Raw genomic sequence first — 22208 nt, 5'->3', positions numbered from 1 at the left:
AGTTGAAAAGTATATCCCAACCAAAAAAAGAATCTTATTATGTCTAGATCTGTAATTGCTCTGCATTTTTAAAAGTGATATAAATACTGTACAGTTTTAAAATCAGATTTGATTTCAGGTTTGCATCAGAACCAGATTTGGGGTGGGTTTGTGGGTTTTTTTTCATATTTCTGGCCTTGCTTCAGGGGGGGGGAGAAAAAGCCAAATTTCTCACTGAAGAGAAGTACATTTCAGACATCACCAAGCTAATTCAGGCCATATTGGGATTAGCTACTTACTTATAAACAAATCATAGCATTATGAAATAAATATACACACTGATGAGTTTTCACTATAGCAGTTTTGCAGATGAGAATGTGCTTAAACTATAGAAATTGTGGTCTGTGTATAAATTGAAATTATTCCATAACAGTGATTTATACACATAAACTACTACCTTACAACTGTAAAAAAAACTAGAAGTATTGAGAGTTGAGATTATATATGCAAAGATGTTTCAAGACACAGCAATTCCACAGGTATTTTTGAATGATACAACTAAAACAGGAAACACCACTGGGAGATGGGGAGTGTAAACAATTTGTAGTGTATGTGTTTTACATTTGGGTATTGAGTCATATAATTATATTTGTACCTTTTGTGCAGAGTAGAATAAATATGAAATCTTCACCAACTTCATTATTCAACATATTAACTGATAAACCAACATTTATCAGTTAAAAAAATTCTCCTCATGTAATTATTATTCTTAGAAAATCTTATTATCTTTCTTGTATAGTAGTATCTTGCTTAATACTGAGCCTTTGGCTACTTTTAGAATATGCCAATTTAGCATTAAGTGCAGGACAAATGCACTTAGTCTGAGAATGTGACTATCTAAAAATGTGGGAAATTGATAGATTACACAGGATTGTAATTTAAGAGGTATTTTCTTCAAGTGCTCAGAATCTGATGAGATGCTATGAAATATACTAAATTAATTATTAGAATAATCTGTCTTGGGAAATAATCATCATCCAGATCATCTCTTGATTTCTATATTAACAAGTTGTTACAGTTACATAAATGTAACATGTAACATGTACACTGTACGTAGCATTTTCAAGTGTCTGAATTAATTTATTTAGTACTTTTAAAGAAGTGTAAAACCCTGGTAAAAAGATGATATAATTACATAGATTGGTGCTGGGTCTTCGATCAAATAAATTTCCGTGCCGAACAGATTTTCTGCTGTCTGAGCTTTTAATGCTTCCCTGTACTGAAGCAACAAGAGTATATGAAGATGAATTTCTGCATATATGCTACAGATCTGTACGACAAACATGCCGGGGCTACTTGTAGTTCACCTGCATGCTGCTGTTATACTTCCAGTTCGTGGCGTAACTCGGCTACATTGTCACCAAAGCTTAAAGAGTGTTTGCACAATCTCACTTCAGCATAACCTCTAATGAACCTCGAATCCTGCTGGTGTGTAGGATGAGGAAGTTCCAGTCAAGTTATTGTCTCTGAGTGGGGTTGTAAAACACACCTATATTGTTCATCCAGGAAGTGTGAAGTTGTAAAAAACAAGCTAAATTGCTATATTTTATCTGCTAGTTACCTCTGCATTTATTGCCTTTATGGACCCAAAGTCCTCCAGACAGTGTGACAAATCATGATTGTATTTTCTACTTACAGCCTTTATTTGTTCTCAGATGTGGAAAGAAGAAAAACTTAGTCACTGTGAATTCGTCTGGCTATGTGTGTGGCTACTTAGGAACTGGTTCCACTTCAGTTGTATTTTGCTTATTCTTCCTAATTTTGGTCTCATGTAATGCACAGCCTACATCTGTAAATCTCATTTCCTCACTTGTGAAATGTAAATACTTTAGTAACCTTAGAGTACTTGCATAACTGTTTGTATAGTTGCTGACCAAACTGAATTTTTTTTGTTGTTCCATAATTTGTCCATTTCTCCAAATGACAGAGCTTGTAAATATCATTCTTTGACAGGTAAATTTTGTTTTGCTTCTAACACTGCCACTATTGTGAATCTTACTAAAGCACATGGCTAGATAATTAGACTTCCAGAGTAGACAAATACATAGTATGAAGCAGCATATAGTCATTTTGCAAAGCCTTTTGGATCATATGAGTTTGAATCACTTCCTTTGAAGCATTCTCTAACTGTGCATTCATTAAAAGAAGCTGCGTATTTGGAAAGGAAAACTAGGCTGATCAAAACCTACATTTGCAGTTTTGTGATGTTCTGGTTGTCAGAAATAACCAATGTTGGTAGGAAACAAACAGATTTCTCTGAACCATGTTATTGAAAATACAAATGGCATTAACCACAGAATGCTAGGAAATAAGTATCAGTTTAGAAATATGAATATGAACCATGAGTTACATGGGGAAAAATACATTTCTCACAATTCTTTTCTGTTATGGAAATTTTGAGTAGTTGCAGTACTGTCTTATTAGGAAAACTACTGCGTTTGAGCTCAGTTCTGCCCTTAATATACAGTGTATCAGGAATAATGTATTTTAGCCTTTCCAGCCTTTTTGTCCTGCATGGCTTATATCAACAGGATGGATCTTAGACACTTTATCTTATCTAACTTGTACTTTGCTGTTGTGACAAGAACTGGGGAGAGAGGTGAACTGAGTGTGTGTATCTGTGTGTGTGTGTATATGTGTGTGCATGCATGTGCGTGTGCATGTATGCATATCTCTGTGCATGTGCGTGCATGTGTGGCTATGTGTGTATGTATGTTGCATTTATGTGTGTCTGTGTGTTTGTGTGTGTCTCTGTGTGTATTTATGTGTGTGCATGGGTGTCTGTGTGCATGTGTGTGTGCGTATGTCTTTATGTGTGTCTGTGTGTGTTTATGTGTCTCTGTATGTGTGGGTGTGACTGTGTCTGTTTATGTGTGTCTGTGTGTTTATGTGTGTGTCTGTGTGACTGTGTGTCTGTGTGTTTATGTGTGTGTTTGTGTGTCTGTGTAACTATGTTTATGTGTCTGTGTGACTGTGTTTATGTGTGTGTTTATGTGTCTCTGTGTTTATGTATCTGTGTGACTGTGTCTGTGTGTTTATGTGTGTTTGTGTGTCTGTGTAACTATGTTTATGTGTGTCTGTGTGACTGCGTTTATGTGTGTTTGTGTGTGTTTATGTTTATGTGTCTGTGTGACTGTGTGTTTATGTGTGTTTGTGTGTGTGTTTGTGTAACTATGTTTATGTGTGTGTTTGTGTGTGTTTGTGTGACCGTGTCTGTGTGTTTATGTGTGCATCTGTGCATTTATGTGCGTGTGTGTCTGCATGACTGTGTCTGTTTATGTGTGTGTTTGTGTGTCTGTGTTTGTGTCTGTTTATGTGTGCGGGTTTAAGTGTGTTTACGTGTCTGTGTGTTTATGTGCGTCTATGTGTGTTTATGTGTGTGTGTGTGTGCATTTGTGTGTGTCCGTGTGCGTCTGTGTCTGTCTCTGTGTGTGTCTGTGTGTTTGTGTGTTTGTGTGTGTGTGCGTGTGTGCGCGTGCGTGTGTGTGTGTCTGTGTGTGTGTCTGTGTCCGTGTGTGTGTCTGTGTCCGTGTGTGTCTATGTGTATGTCTATGTGTATGTCTGTGTGTGTGTCTGTGTGTCTCTGCGTGTGTCTGTCTGTCTGTCTGTCTGCCTGTTGGCCGCCAGGGGGCCCCGCTCCCCCTCACCCCGCCCCGTGCGCGGCCCCGCCCGAGGGCAGCCCCGGGTGCGGGGGTGGGGTTGGGGCTTTGTGGGTTCGGAGTGCGGGGTTTGGGGTGCCCCGCTGCTCACGGCGCTCCCCGGCCCGGCTCCGAGGCACACCACGAGTTAGAATATTTGGGTAAAGTCAGTGTAATGAGCACGGCATACTTCGCTTTTCGAGCGTTTCCCCCCTCTGCTGAGGGATGGTTTATGTAACTTGACACTGCGGTCTTCGGATTTTTCCCAGTTTTCAGCTGACCGCGTTGGAGTGGGCTGAATAAAATAGGTGCAATTGGTGGTTTAAGAACTATTTCAGAATTTCCTCTGGGCCAGTATGTATTTAGTTCTCTAAGCTCTCCTACGTAACCTATAGAAGGGCATAGTTTTCAGGCAAAAACAGTAATTCTCCTCACATGTGGAAGACATTAACAGTATCCGTTTCTGCTGCTTGATTTGCATTCTTGCACTATAATTTATTTCAGAAAGTAAACATATGTGAATTACATATAAACAAGCTATAGAATTCTATTTTAATTTCTCTGTAGAGAGCAGAAATAAGGTCATGGCTATGTCCTGAGAATGTGAAGATTGCCAAAAAATACAGCAGAAACTTTTCAGAGAAAAACAGTGCATGTCAAGCATCTGATGAGTCATAAAACCTCAAGTTAGTGTAAGCAGATGTTGGTTACAGCTCACATTGATGGGAAGTACATAATCACCACCCCTATAGCCACCCACTGTCCATTTCTGGTCCAAGAACTTCCCCAGAAGTGTGTTTTTAATTTTATGGAAACCCTTTGAAATTTGGCACAGTTTTCAGAAGTATGTAGGAAAAAAAAGTCTGCCAGAGGTTTGGCCTCCAACTGTGAAAACAGACACTGCCTTTTCAAACTCGTCTCCTAGATCTGCTGACCAACACCCAGAAGAGAGAATTTACATTCTTTAAGAATACGGCAGGAAAATGAAGGTCTGTATGCTCTGAATTCAACTTCTGATAACATTTACATCTTTTGTTTTAAACTGTCAGCTGTTACACAAGGCCAGGCTCTGATATGAAAATGTTTGTTTTAAAGAAAAAGGAAAGGGAAGTTTTTTCATATGTGCTGCAGGGACGTTTTTGCTTTTTACTTGGATGGATTACAGCAGTTAGAGAGTGGGAGGATTTAATTTGCCAGCCATAGAAGTATGCTTCAGGCAATATTAGAAATGTAATTTTTTTTTTTCTGTTCTGCAGACCCGGCTAAAAATCATATTTGGTGTGGTTATATGCCTTTTGCTTTCCTTATTACTTATGTGTATTATACTGCTTCCATCAAGAGGTAAGGCATTTCTAATCTAATGTAGTGTAAAACACAGTATGTTTAGCTACTGTGACTTCTAAAGTTCATGAAAGTTCATCAAATCATCTTTAGGATTGTCCTGTCAGAATTGTTCCAGCTTTATCACTTTACAGAAATGTACTGACAGCTGAAATATCCTGAAGGTGAAATTGAAATGCCAGCAGATGTTGAAACAAGGAACTCTTTGAAGTGAAAAGCACCGAAATTAACTTTATTGTGCATGATGTATAGTGTTCTTAGTCAGGACTGCAAAAATAATTCTCAGATCTCCTCATATTATGTAATTTTCTCTGTTAGGAGTTAGGAGATTCTCACAAACTGTTAGTAATTTTCTTTAGCTTGGTGAGTTTGTATTTGGTTTTAAATGGTTGTGTAATAATTACAGAAGTTCTGCATCCAATTACAAGTTAAACATTTTGTTGTAGGTGGGGTATGATAAATTATTTGTGAATATATTCAGGATTGTATTTGAAAATTAAAGTCAGCATTGTATAAAATATGGATGGATAGTTTGCTCTAGTATTATTATGCCAGCTGTATCTAAATCAACCCAGTGTGATCTGCTGAGTCCTCTGGTGAAGTCTGAAGTAAGTGAGGTTTGAAATTTTGAGCATGAGTGGCACTAACTTGATGGTAATTTTTTCTATGAGAGGGGGATTAGGAGCAATACAAGTATTTACATGGCCCTTTCACTATAGCAGATTAATTGAATGCCTCTGAAATAATTAACATTGTAATAAAAAGGTTGTATTTGACTGAGAGTATCTATTTAAAGAGTTTTATTTCTATTATTATTCTCTGTTCATGTGTGGGCAGGGTGACTGAGATAAGGAAATTGGTTTTGTATTTACAACTAAATGTTATTAAATCAACCATCTGCTTAATCTTGTGAAAGTTAAGTCCTATATTTAATATGCAGGTTTTGTCTAAGGTGAAATCTCCTTCCTACCTGATATTTCTGTGAAATATGGTTATCAGGGGTTGTTTTGTTGAGAGAAGTGTTGGAGGTTTCTGAAGCATGATGCTGAAGGATGATGCTGCTGTGCGGCACGTGAACGTGAGGATGGATTATACCAAGGTGGTATGCAGTTCTGTGAGACATAACCACCTCACAGTGATAGTTTGGACTTTGACTATCAGTGGTGGGGTGTCAGATTTTTTGGCTAGCTTGAGCATGGCAAAATCTGAGTTTTCACTACTAGGTAGATGTATCGTATGGGGTCAGACTAACCCATACCAAGCCTGCATGTTAAGACAGGGAGGGCAGAATATTTTTATGAGATTTAAACAAAAAAAGAATAGTGAGGAAACAAAGAGCCTGGAGACCAAGGATCAGTTTGGCAGCCTGAAGAAGTTGCTGAAGATGATGGATGGTACTGTAGGAGGAAGTGAATTTATTTTTCCCTTCTGAAGTTATCAAATACAGCTCACTGGCCTCTTCAGTACTTGAGCAATTATGAAGAACTCTTGTCATCTCTATAGTTTCTTGGAATAGTGACTTAGTAACCAGTCATATTAAACATCACGTTTAGCTAATAAGGATAATAAAGAAATTTTCTTACTTCACATAGGATGATAAAGAAATTATCATACTTCACAGAATGCTTTTGAAGGAGCATTTTAGACAATTGTTGACACACTTTAGACAATTGTGTTGAATGCACAATTATATTGTGCGTGTCACATTATGGCTTCTTATTCTCAGGTGGAACTGTAAGTGCTACAGTTATCTGTTTGAATGCCTCGGCCTTTTTGAATGTTAGTTGTCTACTGATCAGCTGTAAATAGAAGAAATATAAATTAATTTTACAGTTACAAATTTTGCAAGTTGAAGACAGACAGGAAATGGCTACATAGATGGAATGTTGTTTGTACATTCCACCTTTACCACTACTTAACTGAAAGGATGTGGCAATCTAGGAAGACAATTACTTGCATATGAGAAGTGTATAGACACAGAACAAATAAATTTCTTCTTAAGAAATAAGCAAAGGAAAATGTCATTTATAATTCTAAAAGAACTGGAAGTATTGAGTTATGATTTTGTCTGCAAAATTTCTAGTTATTTCATGTTCTTCAAACTTCTCAAAATGTGATACCTGGTTTTGGCTTAAACATGCAAGAGTATAAAAATGTCAAAAATTCTCAAAAGTTATACTGGAAAAAAGTTTTCTGTTTGGAGAGGATATTAAGAGGGAAATACTTGCAGTTATTGCACAATTTCTGTGGGCCTCAGAAGAGCAAGGTGGGCAATCTCAGTATAGCAATTGGCCTCTGTGCCTAAGAAATTACTGACCATTTTTTGATGTGTCTTTGAGTACATGTGGTGTGATTTACCTGACTATGGTAATCCAGCTATGATCACCAAACCCCAATAGTTCGGAAAGGTTCTTTTCACCTGTATACTGGTGTACCTAGTCCTGTTCTTCTGCAGCATAAACAGGAAAAAAATATCAGTTTGCAGTGGAAAAGCTATAGCAGAACCACAGGCAGAGTTACAATCAACAATGCATTGCTTAGGCTCCAAATTAATCTTCTCTTTTGCTATTTTTAATGAATATCCAGAATCATGTCTGTCTGTTTCTGTTCCCAGTGTATGGTTGGCCTAGGCCTGAGACCAAGTCCCTCATTCTCCGACATCTCAGATGAGGTGATAGGGCATTCCTCTCAGCCAGGAAGGGGTGAGCAGCCAGTTCTTAGGAAGTGGTATTGTTCTTTGCTACACATCAGCCAAATCCATTTTCTGATTCAATTAATACCTCCCTGTGTTCTGATGCCAAGTCAAACCAGGTTGTGTCCATCATTGTGGAAGGGAAGAAAAGTACTTCCCGCCAGGAATTCAGTTGCTGGCACCAGCTGGAGGTGGTGCTGTTAGTTGCTGCTTTCTAATTGAAAACGCCTGGATATTTAGTTGAAAATGCCTGGATATTTGACTGAAGACAGAAATAAAGTTAAAGAGAAAATCTCATCTTCTTGGCTGTCTGTCAAAGTTAGCATGTTAAAATCAGAGTTAATAAACTCTCTGCAGTTGCTGAAGTTTCTTGCAATTGAAAATCAATAGATTACCATGACAGAGTGCCTCCACCGCTCTGGTGATTCAGTCTTAGCAACAAGTTCAGGTTCGGATATAACAGTGTAAACCTTGCTACAGTGATCTGCACACTGGTGGCATAGAGCTATAGGGTATTAGAACAGAGTAATAAAAACCAGTATTAAGATGAGTTAGCACTTTAACAGATTTCAGTCTACTGTACTTGCACTCACTGTAGTATGTGACAATACTCCTAGGAGGCACTGGGTGGGCCTTTTCTTCCAAAATCTAACTAGTGCTTTGAAGAAACTCTACATTACTTTGATTCTTAGACTAGAATTAAGTGCTTAATCTAAACAGGCTCTGTTAATTTTCTGTGCTTATTCACATGCTGGTGGCAGAATAAAATCTCTAGTTTAGGACTAATTTAAAAGGGGTTATCCCAACAATCTCACCTCTCCAAGTCTATGCTTAGAAAAAAAGTATGATGACTGTAATACCATGCTGACCAGTTTTCTTTCGGCTAGTCCTCTAATTGATGTTTGGCAGTGAATGCTAAAAAAATACATATAAAAATACATATATGTTAAATACATATAAAATACATGTATGTAACTACATATATAAAAATAACATATACAGAAACAAGAATACTTTCAGATTATTATGTACACTTGCTTTAATTTGGCAGGAGTAGACACAATTTATTCGGATGCACATTAGAACATGTTGTGGAATAAGCCAGTAGGCATTTGAAATCTAAAACAAGGGTTGTGCTGGTTTACCCACATCCAGTCTTTGAAATGGAATAATCCTCATAATACAAACAGAATTTCACAGTGATGGATTGGTGTGCATAAAGTTAATGTGAGTTTAATATAATTGAAAGTTTTGCTTTCTGTTTTTTATTAAGCTCTCTCATGACGATGAACTGAAAAGTAAAGTTATCTGCATAAAGCCAGTGGCAATTATTAGATGTTTACATACTTTTATCATCACAGTTATATATGTAAGTCAAATACATTCAAATGCAAGAGTGAGTAATTATGATCATTGAATATATAAAGCAAGTTACACTGTGAAGCAAAACAACCAGTTGAGTGCACAGAAAAATACAGAGCTGCACTTTGTAAATGAGAGCAAATGGACGACAAAGGATTAAAACTGAGACAGCAGGGTGGTGAAGGGAAGCGAGCAAAGCTGAAATTTGGTGAGCTTTCATTTCTGTAGTGGTTGGCTCTCCTTTTTGCTTCCTATTTGTCCCTGGGCATCTTTTTTCATCTTTGTTATTTTATAGAGAAACAAACCACAATGAAAGAATTTACCAAGCCTGCCAGCAGCCATCCAATTTAATGTCTATAGAGTGTTGCAGACATGTAAAGTACTTTTCATGTTAGCATCTGTTTTGTGAGCAGAGATTTTGGGTACTGTTATTGAACAAGTCTTTAATTACAGAAGAAGGAATCGGCAACAATTGTAGGAAACTATATTAAAGATGCTACTGATATCTTCTGTTGCCTAGAAACCAGCATTCAAAATTATAAGTGCTCAAGTGAGAAATAGTTGTGTTTGGATTTTTTTGCAGTCCAGTGGTAGAAATTCAGAGCTGAGTGGACACATTTTGAAAATGATTAGTAGTCATAATAAATCATCACAGAATATTAAGTATGTAAGGGTGAGATAGCTAACAGAGTGAAGGTTTAAATTAGAGCTGTGAAAATTAGACCAGTGATGACAAATGTGTGTTATTGCTTGTCTTTATAGTGCAAAATCCTCTTAAACTGAGAGAAGGAACAAGGAAATTTTACCAGATTAAGGTATGAAGAAGGACTGCAAATTTAAGCCTCCTATACACACAACCTTGGAAACAGATCTTAACAGGAGATTTCTTTTGCTAATAAGCTTATTCACTTAGAGAATATAAACTGAAAGATAGTGATAATTAATCATCACTCAATATAAATAGAATTGGGTTCTTCTTTGGAATTATTTTCTGTGCATTTTTTAAGAGTCTGCCATCTTCTATGTTTATCATTAGTGTATCAAAGATCTCTAATATACAGTCATGGTATTAGCAAGCGGAATTAACTTCATTTTGACCTTCTTGGGATATTTTCTGGACATATTGCTAGCTCAGAGTTTATATGGATAGGTTTTTTCCTATGGATTGGCATTCAGTTTTATTTCTTGTGACAGCTTTCTTCTTCATTAGTGCAGGCAAGGCTTGTGTCAACAGTCAACCTGACATGTGTATTCTACAGTAAGTAATAGTCACTTAGCAGAAAAAAATATGTATTATCATTACAAAGTACCATAGAAGATAATATGAAGAAACATTTCCCAGGAAGTCAGTGTGATCTTAACAGAGGGGGCAGCTGTAATGAGCAATTGATGGAGCATGATATGAAACCCGAGGGCAGCGAGTCATCTTGATTATCTGACTGTCATCTGAGAGCTCTGATGGAACAAACAGGGGAAGTGGCAGAGATCTACTAAGCTGGTGTGTGACATCCCCACTACCTCTGAAGACCTTGGCAAAAGTGCCCTTGAATTTAAAGGAGAAAAAAAGCCCATACAGAATGCCTAGACTTGAAAGCTGCCATTATTATGCTGCTGAACTTTAAAAACTGGCCTTTATCAGAAAAGTTCCTGTGTCTTTTGAGGATTAAGTATTTTGTCTACTCTCACTCTTGGAAACTGCATAGGTTCTGCACAGGAACTGCACAGGATAATCCTCATCCAGTTGATTGTCCTTGAATTTTGTTTTAAAATCTGCCCTATCTTAAGGTTTTTAGTTTTGGGAAGAAACATAGACCAAACCACAAAACCAGTCACAATTTTGTGCATTATTTTAATGCAGTTATCTGACCTGCTTAGAAATCAAAAATCTGAGTACTTTTCTTCTCTCCAGAATCATTGTCAATTTTCTTTTGCAGCATTAAATAAAAAGTTCAAATTTGGGTTCATTCATTCATTACTTCTTCACATTATTTTTGCCTGCATACCTACATTGATTTTTTCATGTGGGTACTGAGAAATATATGTAGATGGGGATTATTTTGCAAGCTTTATCTCCATCCTCTAACAATGGCTGATGAGGCATTTATGAGATTTAGCAGTAAAGGTTTGTAGGCACATCCTGTTGTTTGACCATCTGCTGAACATGTGCAGGTTCCGATTAAAATAGTTGTTTTTACAAGTTTGTGAAACTCATGCTTTAAGGGGAAAGAAAAAAAAAAAACAAAACCTTTAATTTGTCATTTGTGTGAAAAAGGGTTGGTTTTTTTGGACTCACAGGGTCTACAAATAAATGTGTTTGACTGAATAAATGACTGGGTGAAATAAATCAGTTTGACTCGTTTCTAATTTTGTATTCCTAAAATTGAATCCTTCAGAGGCTAAAGGACCTTATCAGAACAGTAACAGAGAACTTTCCTTTCTGCTGTGCTTATTCTTTGTATGTTTCCAGGATTATGGTATCCTCACTGTTCCATGGTACTAAATATAGAAAAGAGGAAATACTGGACTAGTAATTATTTCTTTTTCTTTTTTTTTTTTTTCCCATTTTCCATTAACAGAAACTTTCTGTCTTATTCTTAGTTGTCAACTCAGATGATGGTCCCAGAGCTCTTACACTGGAGGATTATTTGAGTGGAAACTTCCAATATAAAACATTTTTTCCATATTGGGTGTCAGGTAAGCATAATCTTTTCTCAAACATAGATAAGACTTTCTAATATATATTTCCAGACTGGTTTACACAGACTGAGAAATGTATTTTTCCTCCAGCTTTACTGTGAATGAATCCTAACTATGAAATTAAACCATGTGCTAGTCAAAACTTACGGTTGAAATTTACTATTCTGTCAGTCATTCTAGAAAATCCAGGTATTCAATGTTTCAACAGACATGTTTGAGTCAAGTATAAACTATAATTTTACAGAGGCCTTCAATGTTTTATTTCTTTTACTGTCATGTTCATTGCAGCAAGTGAAAGAAATATGTCAACGTGTCAGTCATTCCTTAAACAATCTCCTTTTTATGTTTTTCACAGCATTTTTTCACTTACCATTTGTAATGATTGAGGTATTCTGTCTTACAGGCCCTGTTCCTTGTTTTCAGTAGTACCTGGCTCTGCAATGAGCCCAACTGTTCTTATCTCATTTAAGGAATGAGATACATTCAGTTCTGAAATTCCTGAGTTCCAGGGCATTGCATTGAAAACAAAGCTGAGTTTCTAAGTTCCTTACGGTAGAGGGCAAAGACATGAAGTTAATTGCTGCTGATAAATGTGACTGTGTGTGTCGGAAATACCGGTTTTGTTATCATTGAATTGCAGCAGCATGGAAAGGCTGGAGCTGGACTGGTTTGCCTTCAAGCACACACATCACTATCACTCCTATCGATGAGCTGCCTCAAGCAGTTACTGTTCTCTGCCTAGAGCAAGAAATGTAGTGCCCATTCACTTGGATTCTTACCAAGCTGGTTTTATCCCACAATTTTAGAACTGAAATGAAACCTTATAGGACATTGCTAGCAGCAGTTAAAATTTTACAATTAACAATTTGAAGTATGTTGATATGACTTGTATGATTTAAAAATTAGGTCACAATTTGTTAGAATTATATCTGAATGTCTGAAGGATGTAGGCTGCCTATCACTTAAACCTAATATTCTTCTTCCCTCTTTATAGCTTTCTCACTTAGACTTAGCTTTCAACAGTCACAAAGCTCACACAAAAGTCATGCCATAGATTCCATAGATAGTCATGCCTACAGCATTCCATATGTCTACTTCTCTTCTGAAACAAGGAGTTAAAATTGAATATTTCATCCTAAGGGTGTCTGAGATTAGCACAAATGCTATTACACGAATCACAGAAGTGTGCTCAAAAGATCCAAGGGTGATCTAATTTCCTAAAAATGAGCACCTCACACAAGGTTTCAAGCTGCTTTTAAACTGTTAGTCTTGCTCTTTAACTACACAAAGTATGTAATTCCTTCTCTCTGTTTATAGAAGTGAAAATAGCAATCTGAAACTAAAATTCTGATCTTTATTCTCTACCAACCTATGGCTCAGGTCTCGAGCACAGGTAGGGTTAAATTCCATTCTTGGTCAAGGCCACTGACCCTCAACCCTCACTTTGTAGAACTTGCGTGAGTAAGTAAGGGCAGTGTCACTTATACAATGTCAGTTACATGGTACTGCTGTTGTCTGTGGAATATACAAATGAGAATGTTCTGGTAAAATGATAAGGAAAGATATTGAACATTTTCTTTAAAACATTTACATTTTGATACTGACCTTCTATTGGGTCTATCGCTGGCATTCTTGATCAGACATTGCTGAGAATAAAATCTGGAATTTACTTAAAAAGTTAAGTAGCTGATCCTACGTGCAGAGTATAATCTAGAGAAGGTAGTCAAGAACCTTGAAGACAGTTTCTTGATAACTCTGTATTTGGCCTTATTAAAAGAAAAACATTTTCTATCTAGATACCAAAAGATATTTGCTCAAAATCTATTCATTAAAAGGAGTATGAACACATTGATAAACAGCTTTGTTCTGTAGTAACTTCTGTGAAGGTAACAAACATTTTGTCTTGTTTATAAAGATAATGAGTATCTACATCAATCTGCAGAAGATGATATTATTCTTTACAATGTTGAAAGGAATTATGCAACTACCATCATGACTAACAGAACAATGGTATGTACCTTTTTAATTAATAAAAAGGCAGAAAAGTGGAGTTGCATTTCAAGTACCAGTTTAAAAGTGAATGAGACTAGAACCTAATCTACTTCTCAATCTTTCAGAAACAAGTTAATGCTTCAAATTATGTGTTGTCATCAGACCAGTATTTCATAGCTCTGGAAAGCAATTATTCAAAGGTAATAACTTTACTATATCTCTTAATGAAATATTTCATTTAATGAAGTATTTTTTTGGTTGTGATTACCATAGATAAATGTTTTTTGGTACTTTCTTGAGATGGGGGTAGGCTGTGAGAAGGCAGCTGATTATTTGTAATTAGATTATCTTTTTCCAAGCTAATAGTGTTTTCTTGCTTAATTTATGCAGCTGTGGAGATACTCTTATACAGCATCATACCACATTTATGATCTCATATATGGGTAAGGCCTGATATTTCTTACAGAGGGCTATGGTGAATACACTGTAGTGTATTGTGCTTGCAAGCTGAAAAACTGTAGTAAAGTGACTACCACCCTGCTTTGCTTTTTGCCTGACTCTATCAGGTTACTTATTCACTTAAAAAAAACATTCCCTAAGAAAATCATGCATTCTTTTCATTTACTCACCCAGGTATCTGGATTGATTTATATTCCATGCCGTAATACTTTCACTGCTCAAGGCTCTAATTTTTTTTCTTCTTGGCATAATTTTCACCCACCCTGTCTTGGCTGCTTGAGTCCATTTCAGTCTCATACCTGATGTCTCCATGCCCTTCTGCTAATTCATTCTTTTTATCATTGATCCAGTGTTTAACTTTCCTAAAATATTCACATGTCCCTTAGGGCTCCAGAGATCTTGTGACAGTTCATCCTGCATTCCTCAAAAGTTTACAGCTTCTTTTTTTTCCTCTTTCCCAAGACCTTCCCCAAACCACTCCTCTTTCCACCCAAATCCAAAGGAGGTCATGTGCTCATCTGCCCTGGTCACCTTTTTATGCCATAAGTAGCAGCGTGACCAAATGCTTCTTAGTTCTGAGCAACAGGGGCTGCCCTGAGCTGCACCATTCTTAGGAAACTGTTGGCTCAAGGTGACAGGAAAAGGTTGCTTCAGGCTAATGTGAGTGGAGAGGTACTGCATGTGGTTTGTGATCCTTAACAAATGCTGTAAATGCCATTGTAATGCTTGGCTCAGCATGCTGTATCCTGAGCTCACGTTTCCCAATAACTTGCTGAGACTGTAATGCAGACTGTAGGTGGAGCAAATGACTCCTTCAAATGTGCAGCATTTGAAAAGAGATAAGGCTGGCTTCTTAGGCTGTTGAATAAGTTTTCAAAGGGTTAAGTTTAAGCCTTTGCCAGAATTCGTGAACACCATCATGTTCCTGCATGTCTCTGCCTGCCTTAATTGTGCATTGCTTGAGAAACAATAAGCAGTTAGAAAATAAAGCCATTCATGAATTTTTTATTAATGTACAGCATAATGATCCATTTGCACTGTGCACGAAAAGCCATCTCAATTTCTTTCCTTTTTTTAGTGGTTTTGTGACAGAAAATCAGCTTCCACATAAAATTCAGTATATATCCTGGTCACCCGTTGGACACAAATTGGTTAGTAAAGATAATTGTTAGAATGAATTTGCTTTGTGTGGTTAGAAGACATTTGTCTGCCTTCGGTTTTTATTTTGTTAGGCCATATTTTTGACAGGCTCGTGTTTATTAATCTTGGTTGTGAGCAAGAATGACAAAGAAAAGTTTTAACTTGTTAAAATTTAACTTGTCTGTGTCTCAATAGAAGATAATCCATGCTCTCAGCTATGTTATGTGTTTCAGTTTGCTCACTGGTCTCTTATGAAGAATTGACCAAAATAATTGTATATAGGATTAAATGGAGTTTCAAGGTCTGAAAACTGATAGATTTTCCTTTGACACTGTATAACACATGAATTTATTATGGAGCTTTAGACATGCAGTATTTAAAATCTGTTCTAAAATTTTTAGTCTAGGAAATGGCTGCCAGATTCTTATTACAACAATGTTGCTTTCTCTTTTTTTTTAATAGCTCCTTGATAGCCAAGTGTATATTTCTCATTAATTGTAATAGAACTATCTCGTAACAAGTTTATAAACTTTTTTTATTCTTGATTCCAAAGCATCAGCCCAATAATAGTGTTTTTTTAAGCTGCTTATCCACTATTGACAAAATATATATGCAAGAGAAAAGATTTCAAGCATTTCAAAAAATACCCAAGGCTAAATATTTAGCCCAGGGGGATAAATATGAATGAAAAACTTATTAGGATTTTTTTTCGTGTTCTACCAGAGTATTAGTTCTCTCACATTAAATATTGTTATTTTCTTTATCAAGAATTCAGAAGACAGAGCACAGTGAAGATAGTTTCCTATCTTTCTAGTAATAATAGTCTGTGATGTTTTTATAAAATACTCTGGAATTGTTCAAGGCCAGGCTGGGTGGGGCCTTGAGAAACCCAGCACAGTGGAAGGTATCCCTGCCCATGGAAGGGAGGTCGGAACTAGATGATCTTTAAGGTTCCTTCTAACCCAAACCATTCTATGATTCCTTGTATTGTATCTAAGAGTTTCAGGGATTGCTTTGTTTTTCATTGGGAGCACAAAGTAGTTAAAATGTTATGGTGATGTTGCTAACAAGTGCTTACAGCTTAAAAAGGCGGGATTTTCTGAGGCTGATGCTTCTGGTGCCGGTTTCTTAACCCCATGTCAATTCATTTGATTGAAATTTAGAGATATCCAAGACCTGCATTTAGAGATATCCAAGATAAGCATTCCTTACAAGAACTCTCTTTGGGCAACCGATTTACTAGAAAAGAACAAACGAGCCCAGACAGAGTAAAGCCTTTTTTTGCCTCTTCTCACTTCACGTAGGCCTTTTGTCAGATTTGGAAAAGTCCAATTATTTTCTTTTCAGTCACTTTGTATTTGTTTTTATCTTCTACTTTTGGTGGAACAAGAAGAAAAAGTCACAAAACAGTTTGAGGGTCTCTTAAAAAACAGCAATTTGAATGAGTTGCAAAGGTTCTAATTTTTTTTCATGATTTTCCACACACAATGTATAATTTATTTGCTGACCTACCCTTGAGAAATTTGCAAGGGCCATTAGTGTAGCATTTATTTCCCTTTCTGTATTCATTAGGTTGTCCTTGTGTAATGTAAGAGCATTGACTGCAGAAGATTGGAATCTAACCCCTGTAATTGACTACACTCATAAGAAATACTTTCTCTTCTTTAGGTGTATGTATATCAGAATGATATCTATTTGAAACAAAGTCCAAGAGAGGCACCAATTAAAATAACTAGTGATGGAAAACAGAATGAAATATTTAATGGGATTCCTGATTGGGTCTATGAAGGTAAGTAGATCTTGAAGGGCAACAACTAACATGATAAATGCTTTGTTTAGATTACCCAGTTCTCACAATCCATTCCAAAATATCTGTGATGATACTTTTTTAGAGCCCTAGGTTACTCCATTTCCTTATTGTATTTGCTGTACAATGGCTGAATTTTGTATGCATAGTGCGTAATCAAACTACTGAGTCTTTGTTACTGAAACTGTGTCAGAACTGTACAAATTTGGCTTCCTGCTGATGCACAGGCAGTGGCTGTGAATTAAGCTTTAATGGGAGTTTTAATTTTGGTGGAAATTTGGCACTTCAGTGAATCCAAAAAAGTTAAAAAAAAAAAAAAACCGAAGACATGGACACAAGAAAACCCCAAGTGGGTTAAATAGGATCTGTATGCCTGTTTTGAGAGTTCTTAAGGCTTCTCAGAATTAAGATGTATTGCGGTATGTTTGATGTTATTTATTTATTGTAACTGTCTTTACATGTCTAGGTTGCTGAGTAGAATGCTAAAATAGATTAGAAGATAGATTATAATGATAAACTATTATTTTATTTGTTTTTCCTCAGAGGAGATGCTAGCAACAAAATATGCACTGTGGTGGTCTCCAAGTGGAAAATATTTAGCATATGTACAATTTAATGATTCTGACATACCAGTTATTGAATATTCATATTTTGGTGAGGACCAATATCCTAGAAAAATAATTATCCCATACCCAAAGGTATGTTTTATCATTCTTTTGACTTCCTTTCTGTTGAGAAATAAGTTATGAAAATGATAAAATTAACTGTACTTAAGAAATTATTGTATTACAGTAGTTAAATCCATTGTGATTTAAATGAAAGAAAACAAACTTGGGCCAAGTTCTGAAAAGCTGTACATACATTCAAAACTGTAAATATAATATCAGTGAAATAAATTGAATTACTCATGCAAGTAAAAAGCCTGTGCAAAAGTGCATGTTTGCATAGTCAAGCCTTGTTTTTTTCAATTCAGTTTATTTATTGTGATGTGCTAAGTATGCAGTTGTTATTTTTCATTACAGTAAATAAATTATGAGTTTGTTTTTTTTTTTAAATAAAGGCTGTGACAGCTTCAGTTTATTTGCATACTTCATAGGGCTTTTTGATCTCAAGGGCCTTAGGATTTCAATTGCCTTCTAGTGCCAGATCTAAGGCAAGACAGTTTTGGGTTGGCATTTCTTCAGCATGTGTTAGAGAGCTCTGCTGACTCTTGTCATGTTCATATGATTGGAAGGGATCATATTAATGTGTCTTAAGAAGTTGCTCACCTGTCAGCTGGGTGGGTTACAGCTCTAAGGTAAAACTGGATGGTTTAGACCACACATGGAGGAGAATTGAAACACTAATAATGTATGCAATGAATAACCAACCATGAAATCAGTTTAAGCAACCACTTAACAGCTGGGATCAAACAGCACTTGCAATCATGTGAATGTACTCCTGTAGTTTTATGCCAAAGTAAGTGTAGTGTGTGCTGCAAAGATCCACACTGCAAACAGAACACTGGTTCCCATCAAGCACGTTTTCCATGTAGAAAGGCACTAAATTTGACTGTTTAAAAGGTTTTCTTCTTTATATATTAAATGATGCAAAAGTAAGTAATGTACTACTGCTGTAGTGTCACTCTGAGATCTTATAGGACCACATTTGCCCTGTTATACTCAACTGAATATGCATTTTGTAACATATCTACTTTCTTGCAAAAAGTGTTGTAATTTTCCTCGATCTGAATTGTTCGGAGCCTGGTTTGAATAACCTGATACATTTTCTTTGAAGGCTGGGGCTAAAAATCCTACTGTTAAAGTGTTTATTGTAGACACTACTTACCCTGAAGTGTTTCATCCTAAGGAGGTGCCAGTTCCTACAATCATAGCATCCAGGTAGTGTGCCCTCAAGTATGTTTTTTTGTTTTAAAAAAGTTTTTGCCTATGTGTTTTAAATGCTTGAACTTCTGAGTTGTTCTGTTTCTAACAGGGGACTGCCATATTAATCTCCTAGAAGGATCAGAAGCTAACTAGAAACGCTGTATTTCGATTTAGCTGTCCATATGATACATTGTTATAAAGGACAAAAAAATACCCTAAAACAATGGAAGCTTTGCTTCTTCCACAGAACAATATGGGGTATTCAGTCTGGAGCAATGCTGCTATATTCCTATTGTTTAATAACCACCATTTCTTTCTGGTTTTATTTTTTAGTGATCACTATTTTACTTGGCTTACTTGGGTAACAGATACTCGAATCTGTGTGCAATGGCTAAAGAGAATCCAGAACTTTTCAGTCTTAGCCATTTGTGACTTCAAAGAACGTTCAAATACTTGGGACTGTCCAGAGGTAATAAAGTTGGAAATATAAATTTAAAATTGCTGAAATTAGCATTTACTAATCCCTGCCATAATTGCATTTTACAGCATTTGATCAGATTCATTTTTACTAGTAGTGATACCTTTTTTCAATATTTTAATTGCTGGAGAAGGGCTGAAAAAATATTATTTACTCCAACAAGAAATTGAATCACCAAAATATTTTTTTGGGGGAGGCTTAAATAACAACCAAAGCAACAAACCCCAGAAGAATGCTATTGAGAAGCTTTTAGTACTGTTGTTTAGTTCCTCCTTGCTTCATCATATCCAAAAGTGGAACCATACATGATCTGTATCATCTTTTAAAAGAAAATCTAATTATACCATGTTGAAATTTGATGCTAAGTCTGACTAAATCATGTCCTTTATGATTAATGTTAAATTAGTTGAAAGAACATACTGATTAAAAGAGGGGAGCTTTTCAGGAGGAAGAAAGTCTTCTCTCTTATTAAGTCTACATTTGGAGAGAGCAAGCAAGTTTTCAGAAACACAAACAGATCTAAAAGAAAACTTCAATCTAATTGCAACAATAGCTCTACCTTTTGTTTAAATATATCATTTTATGATTTAGACAGTTTGGAAGGAAAATGATGTTCTGCTAAGCAGAACAGAGCTCTGTAAAGCCTGAAGAGTGTAGACACTGATAAATTCATATAGATCCTAAAGGAAAGACAACTCTAAATTTCAGTAAATCTAGTATAGAAATCTCTTTTATTGTCTTTTAGTATTAATGGTGTTTGCTTGTCTTGTTCTTCGGGTTGATGGTACAGAACACCTATAAAAACTAGCATTAGGATGAAACCTTGAACTAATGGAAAATAAAAGGCAAGAATATTTATAAAAGTGTTCTATATAACTGATAAATTGTAAATTCAGAGTTTATTGACACAGCCTTTTCAGGCTGAAAATAATGTTTATTCCTCTGTGATACAATAATTGTTGCAAATTTAAAGGGATGTTTAGGTCCTGTTATTTCAAAAACATAATCATTGAAGTAGTTTTCCACAGAGAACTATCATAATATATTAGGAAAAAATACATATTTCATGCAACATTTGAAGTATTTCCTACATAATCATTCCACTTTATAAGTACATTAACATTGAATCTCTATCTTGCCTTCACGTAACCTATATTTTAATAACTACATATTTTAACATACAGAAAAAGGTGTAAGGGTTCTAGGACTCTACTATAATCCACCAAAGTACTTTAACACAAACTTAACTTTTAGCACATAACCAGTTTTATTTATGTCAATAGGTCTGTTTATGTGTTTAAAATTAAGCATGTGCTTAATTGCTTTGCTGGAACCAGACCAGACCAATTAACATCTTGCAGGACTGTGTTCATGATCCTTGTTTAATTGCATTTCTCCATGAAACCTTATTTATGGAGTCACTACTGACGTTTCTATAATTCTATATTTATACAGTGATACAATGCTTTTATCACATTAAAGTTTGCACAAATGGCCAATCGAAGGAGTGTGAACAGATGGGAGTTCTGCATTAGCTCTATTTGCCATTAGAAAGTATATCTCTCTACATTTCCTTTGGCAAAAATAGTTCTCTTGTTGAATTCAGATTACATTGAGTTTCTAATGTACAACAATCATGCTAAGATTTATGTACTTGAAAATAACAAAATATAATCTACAAGATGTTCCTAAAGTGTAGATTCATCAGAAATGTTCACGTGTTCAACTCCTGCTCATGTGAATAGGCTGTAGAAATAAATATTACTTTAGTAGAACTATTCATGTGAGTAAAAGCTAGGCATGTGTTTGTGAAATTGGGATTTCCTATAAAGATGCCAGTTCTCTAATTAAATTCTGTAAATAATTTAATATACAGAAAAATCCCATAGAAATCGAGGAGACTACTCATATGAAAGAAGTTAAATATATCCCTAATGTACTATGTCATCAAGATCTGAGTCTTAATTTAAAGAAAGGAAAATAAAGTTAGGATGCAGCTATAAAACAAGATATCCCATTTTTCTTATCTTAAAAAGAAATAAAATCTATCTTCTCATTTAATAGCTCAGTAGAGCCCTTGCAAAGTACTAAACAGTCTTCTAAGGCACAAGTACCTGCAATTTTTTTTCTTATTCTTCTTTATAAATGCATTATTTGCAAGATTTTGTAAAATCAGGCCCTTTATTATCTCTAAGCTAAGCACCAGATCTGGAGACCCTAGATTTTTATGTTCTTTTAGTTTAAGTATTTGGCTTTTATTTTTAAGTTTTTTAAGGTTTACATTTAAAAGATGTACCCAGCAGTCACATCATCCACTGTTATAAATCAACATCACAGCTCTTAACTGAAAGAAAATATGAACCAGCTGAAAATCTGAAGTAGACTTTTAATATTATTATTCCTGAAATTATTTTATTTGGGTTTTTTACTGAAAAATTCATGAGATTAAGAATTTGTTCATTCTTGTTTTCAGTCAAAAAGATAGGGTTAAAGTAATTACTCTAGATTTTATTTAGCTCTGATGATAACTGTTTAAAAAAAATAGTTTAACTAACATAATTACATTAATACAAGAATATTTACTGCAGACAGCCTTCAAGTCCCTGCAACTTTACAGCAAGTATTCTAAAATTCTCTTTTACAGGTGGCTACAGATTTGTTTATTTGAAGATTTTGAATCTCCAGAAACTCAATCTTC

The 22208-nt window shown here is 35.6% G+C and overlaps 1 protein-coding gene across 1 annotated transcript in view; it reads left to right on the top strand.

The window, feature by feature from the left end:
- The first annotated feature begins 4500 nt into the window (after nucleotides 1–4500).
- FAP (fibroblast activation protein alpha) overlaps nucleotides 4501–22208 on the top strand; it is a 38450-nt gene continuing 20742 nt past the window's right edge. Inside the window, exons 1-11 of the mRNA XM_008933848.2 lie at nucleotides 4501–4666; nucleotides 4934–5018; nucleotides 11671–11766; nucleotides 13685–13779; nucleotides 13887–13961; nucleotides 14152–14204; nucleotides 15299–15371; nucleotides 17029–17149; nucleotides 17711–17865; nucleotides 18944–19047; nucleotides 19366–19501. Coding sequence (XP_008932096.2) covers nucleotides 4661–4666; nucleotides 4934–5018; nucleotides 11671–11766; nucleotides 13685–13779; nucleotides 13887–13961; nucleotides 14152–14204; nucleotides 15299–15371; nucleotides 17029–17149; nucleotides 17711–17865; nucleotides 18944–19047; nucleotides 19366–19501 — 999 coding nt within the window. The 5' untranslated portion in view covers nucleotides 4501–4660. The remainder of the gene's footprint in view (nucleotides 4667–4933; nucleotides 5019–11670; nucleotides 11767–13684; nucleotides 13780–13886; nucleotides 13962–14151; nucleotides 14205–15298; nucleotides 15372–17028; nucleotides 17150–17710; nucleotides 17866–18943; nucleotides 19048–19365; nucleotides 19502–22208) is intronic.

The sequence above is a fragment of the Manacus vitellinus genome, unplaced genomic scaffold (assembly GCF_001715985.3).
Source record: "Manacus vitellinus isolate BGI_N305 unplaced genomic scaffold, ASM171598v3 scaffold_22_pilon, whole genome shotgun sequence".
Taxonomy (NCBI): Eukaryota; Metazoa; Chordata; class Aves; order Passeriformes; family Pipridae; genus Manacus; species Manacus vitellinus.
Note: the sequence above shows the minus strand (reverse complement) of the source record. Positions and strands in the feature narration are given on the sequence as shown.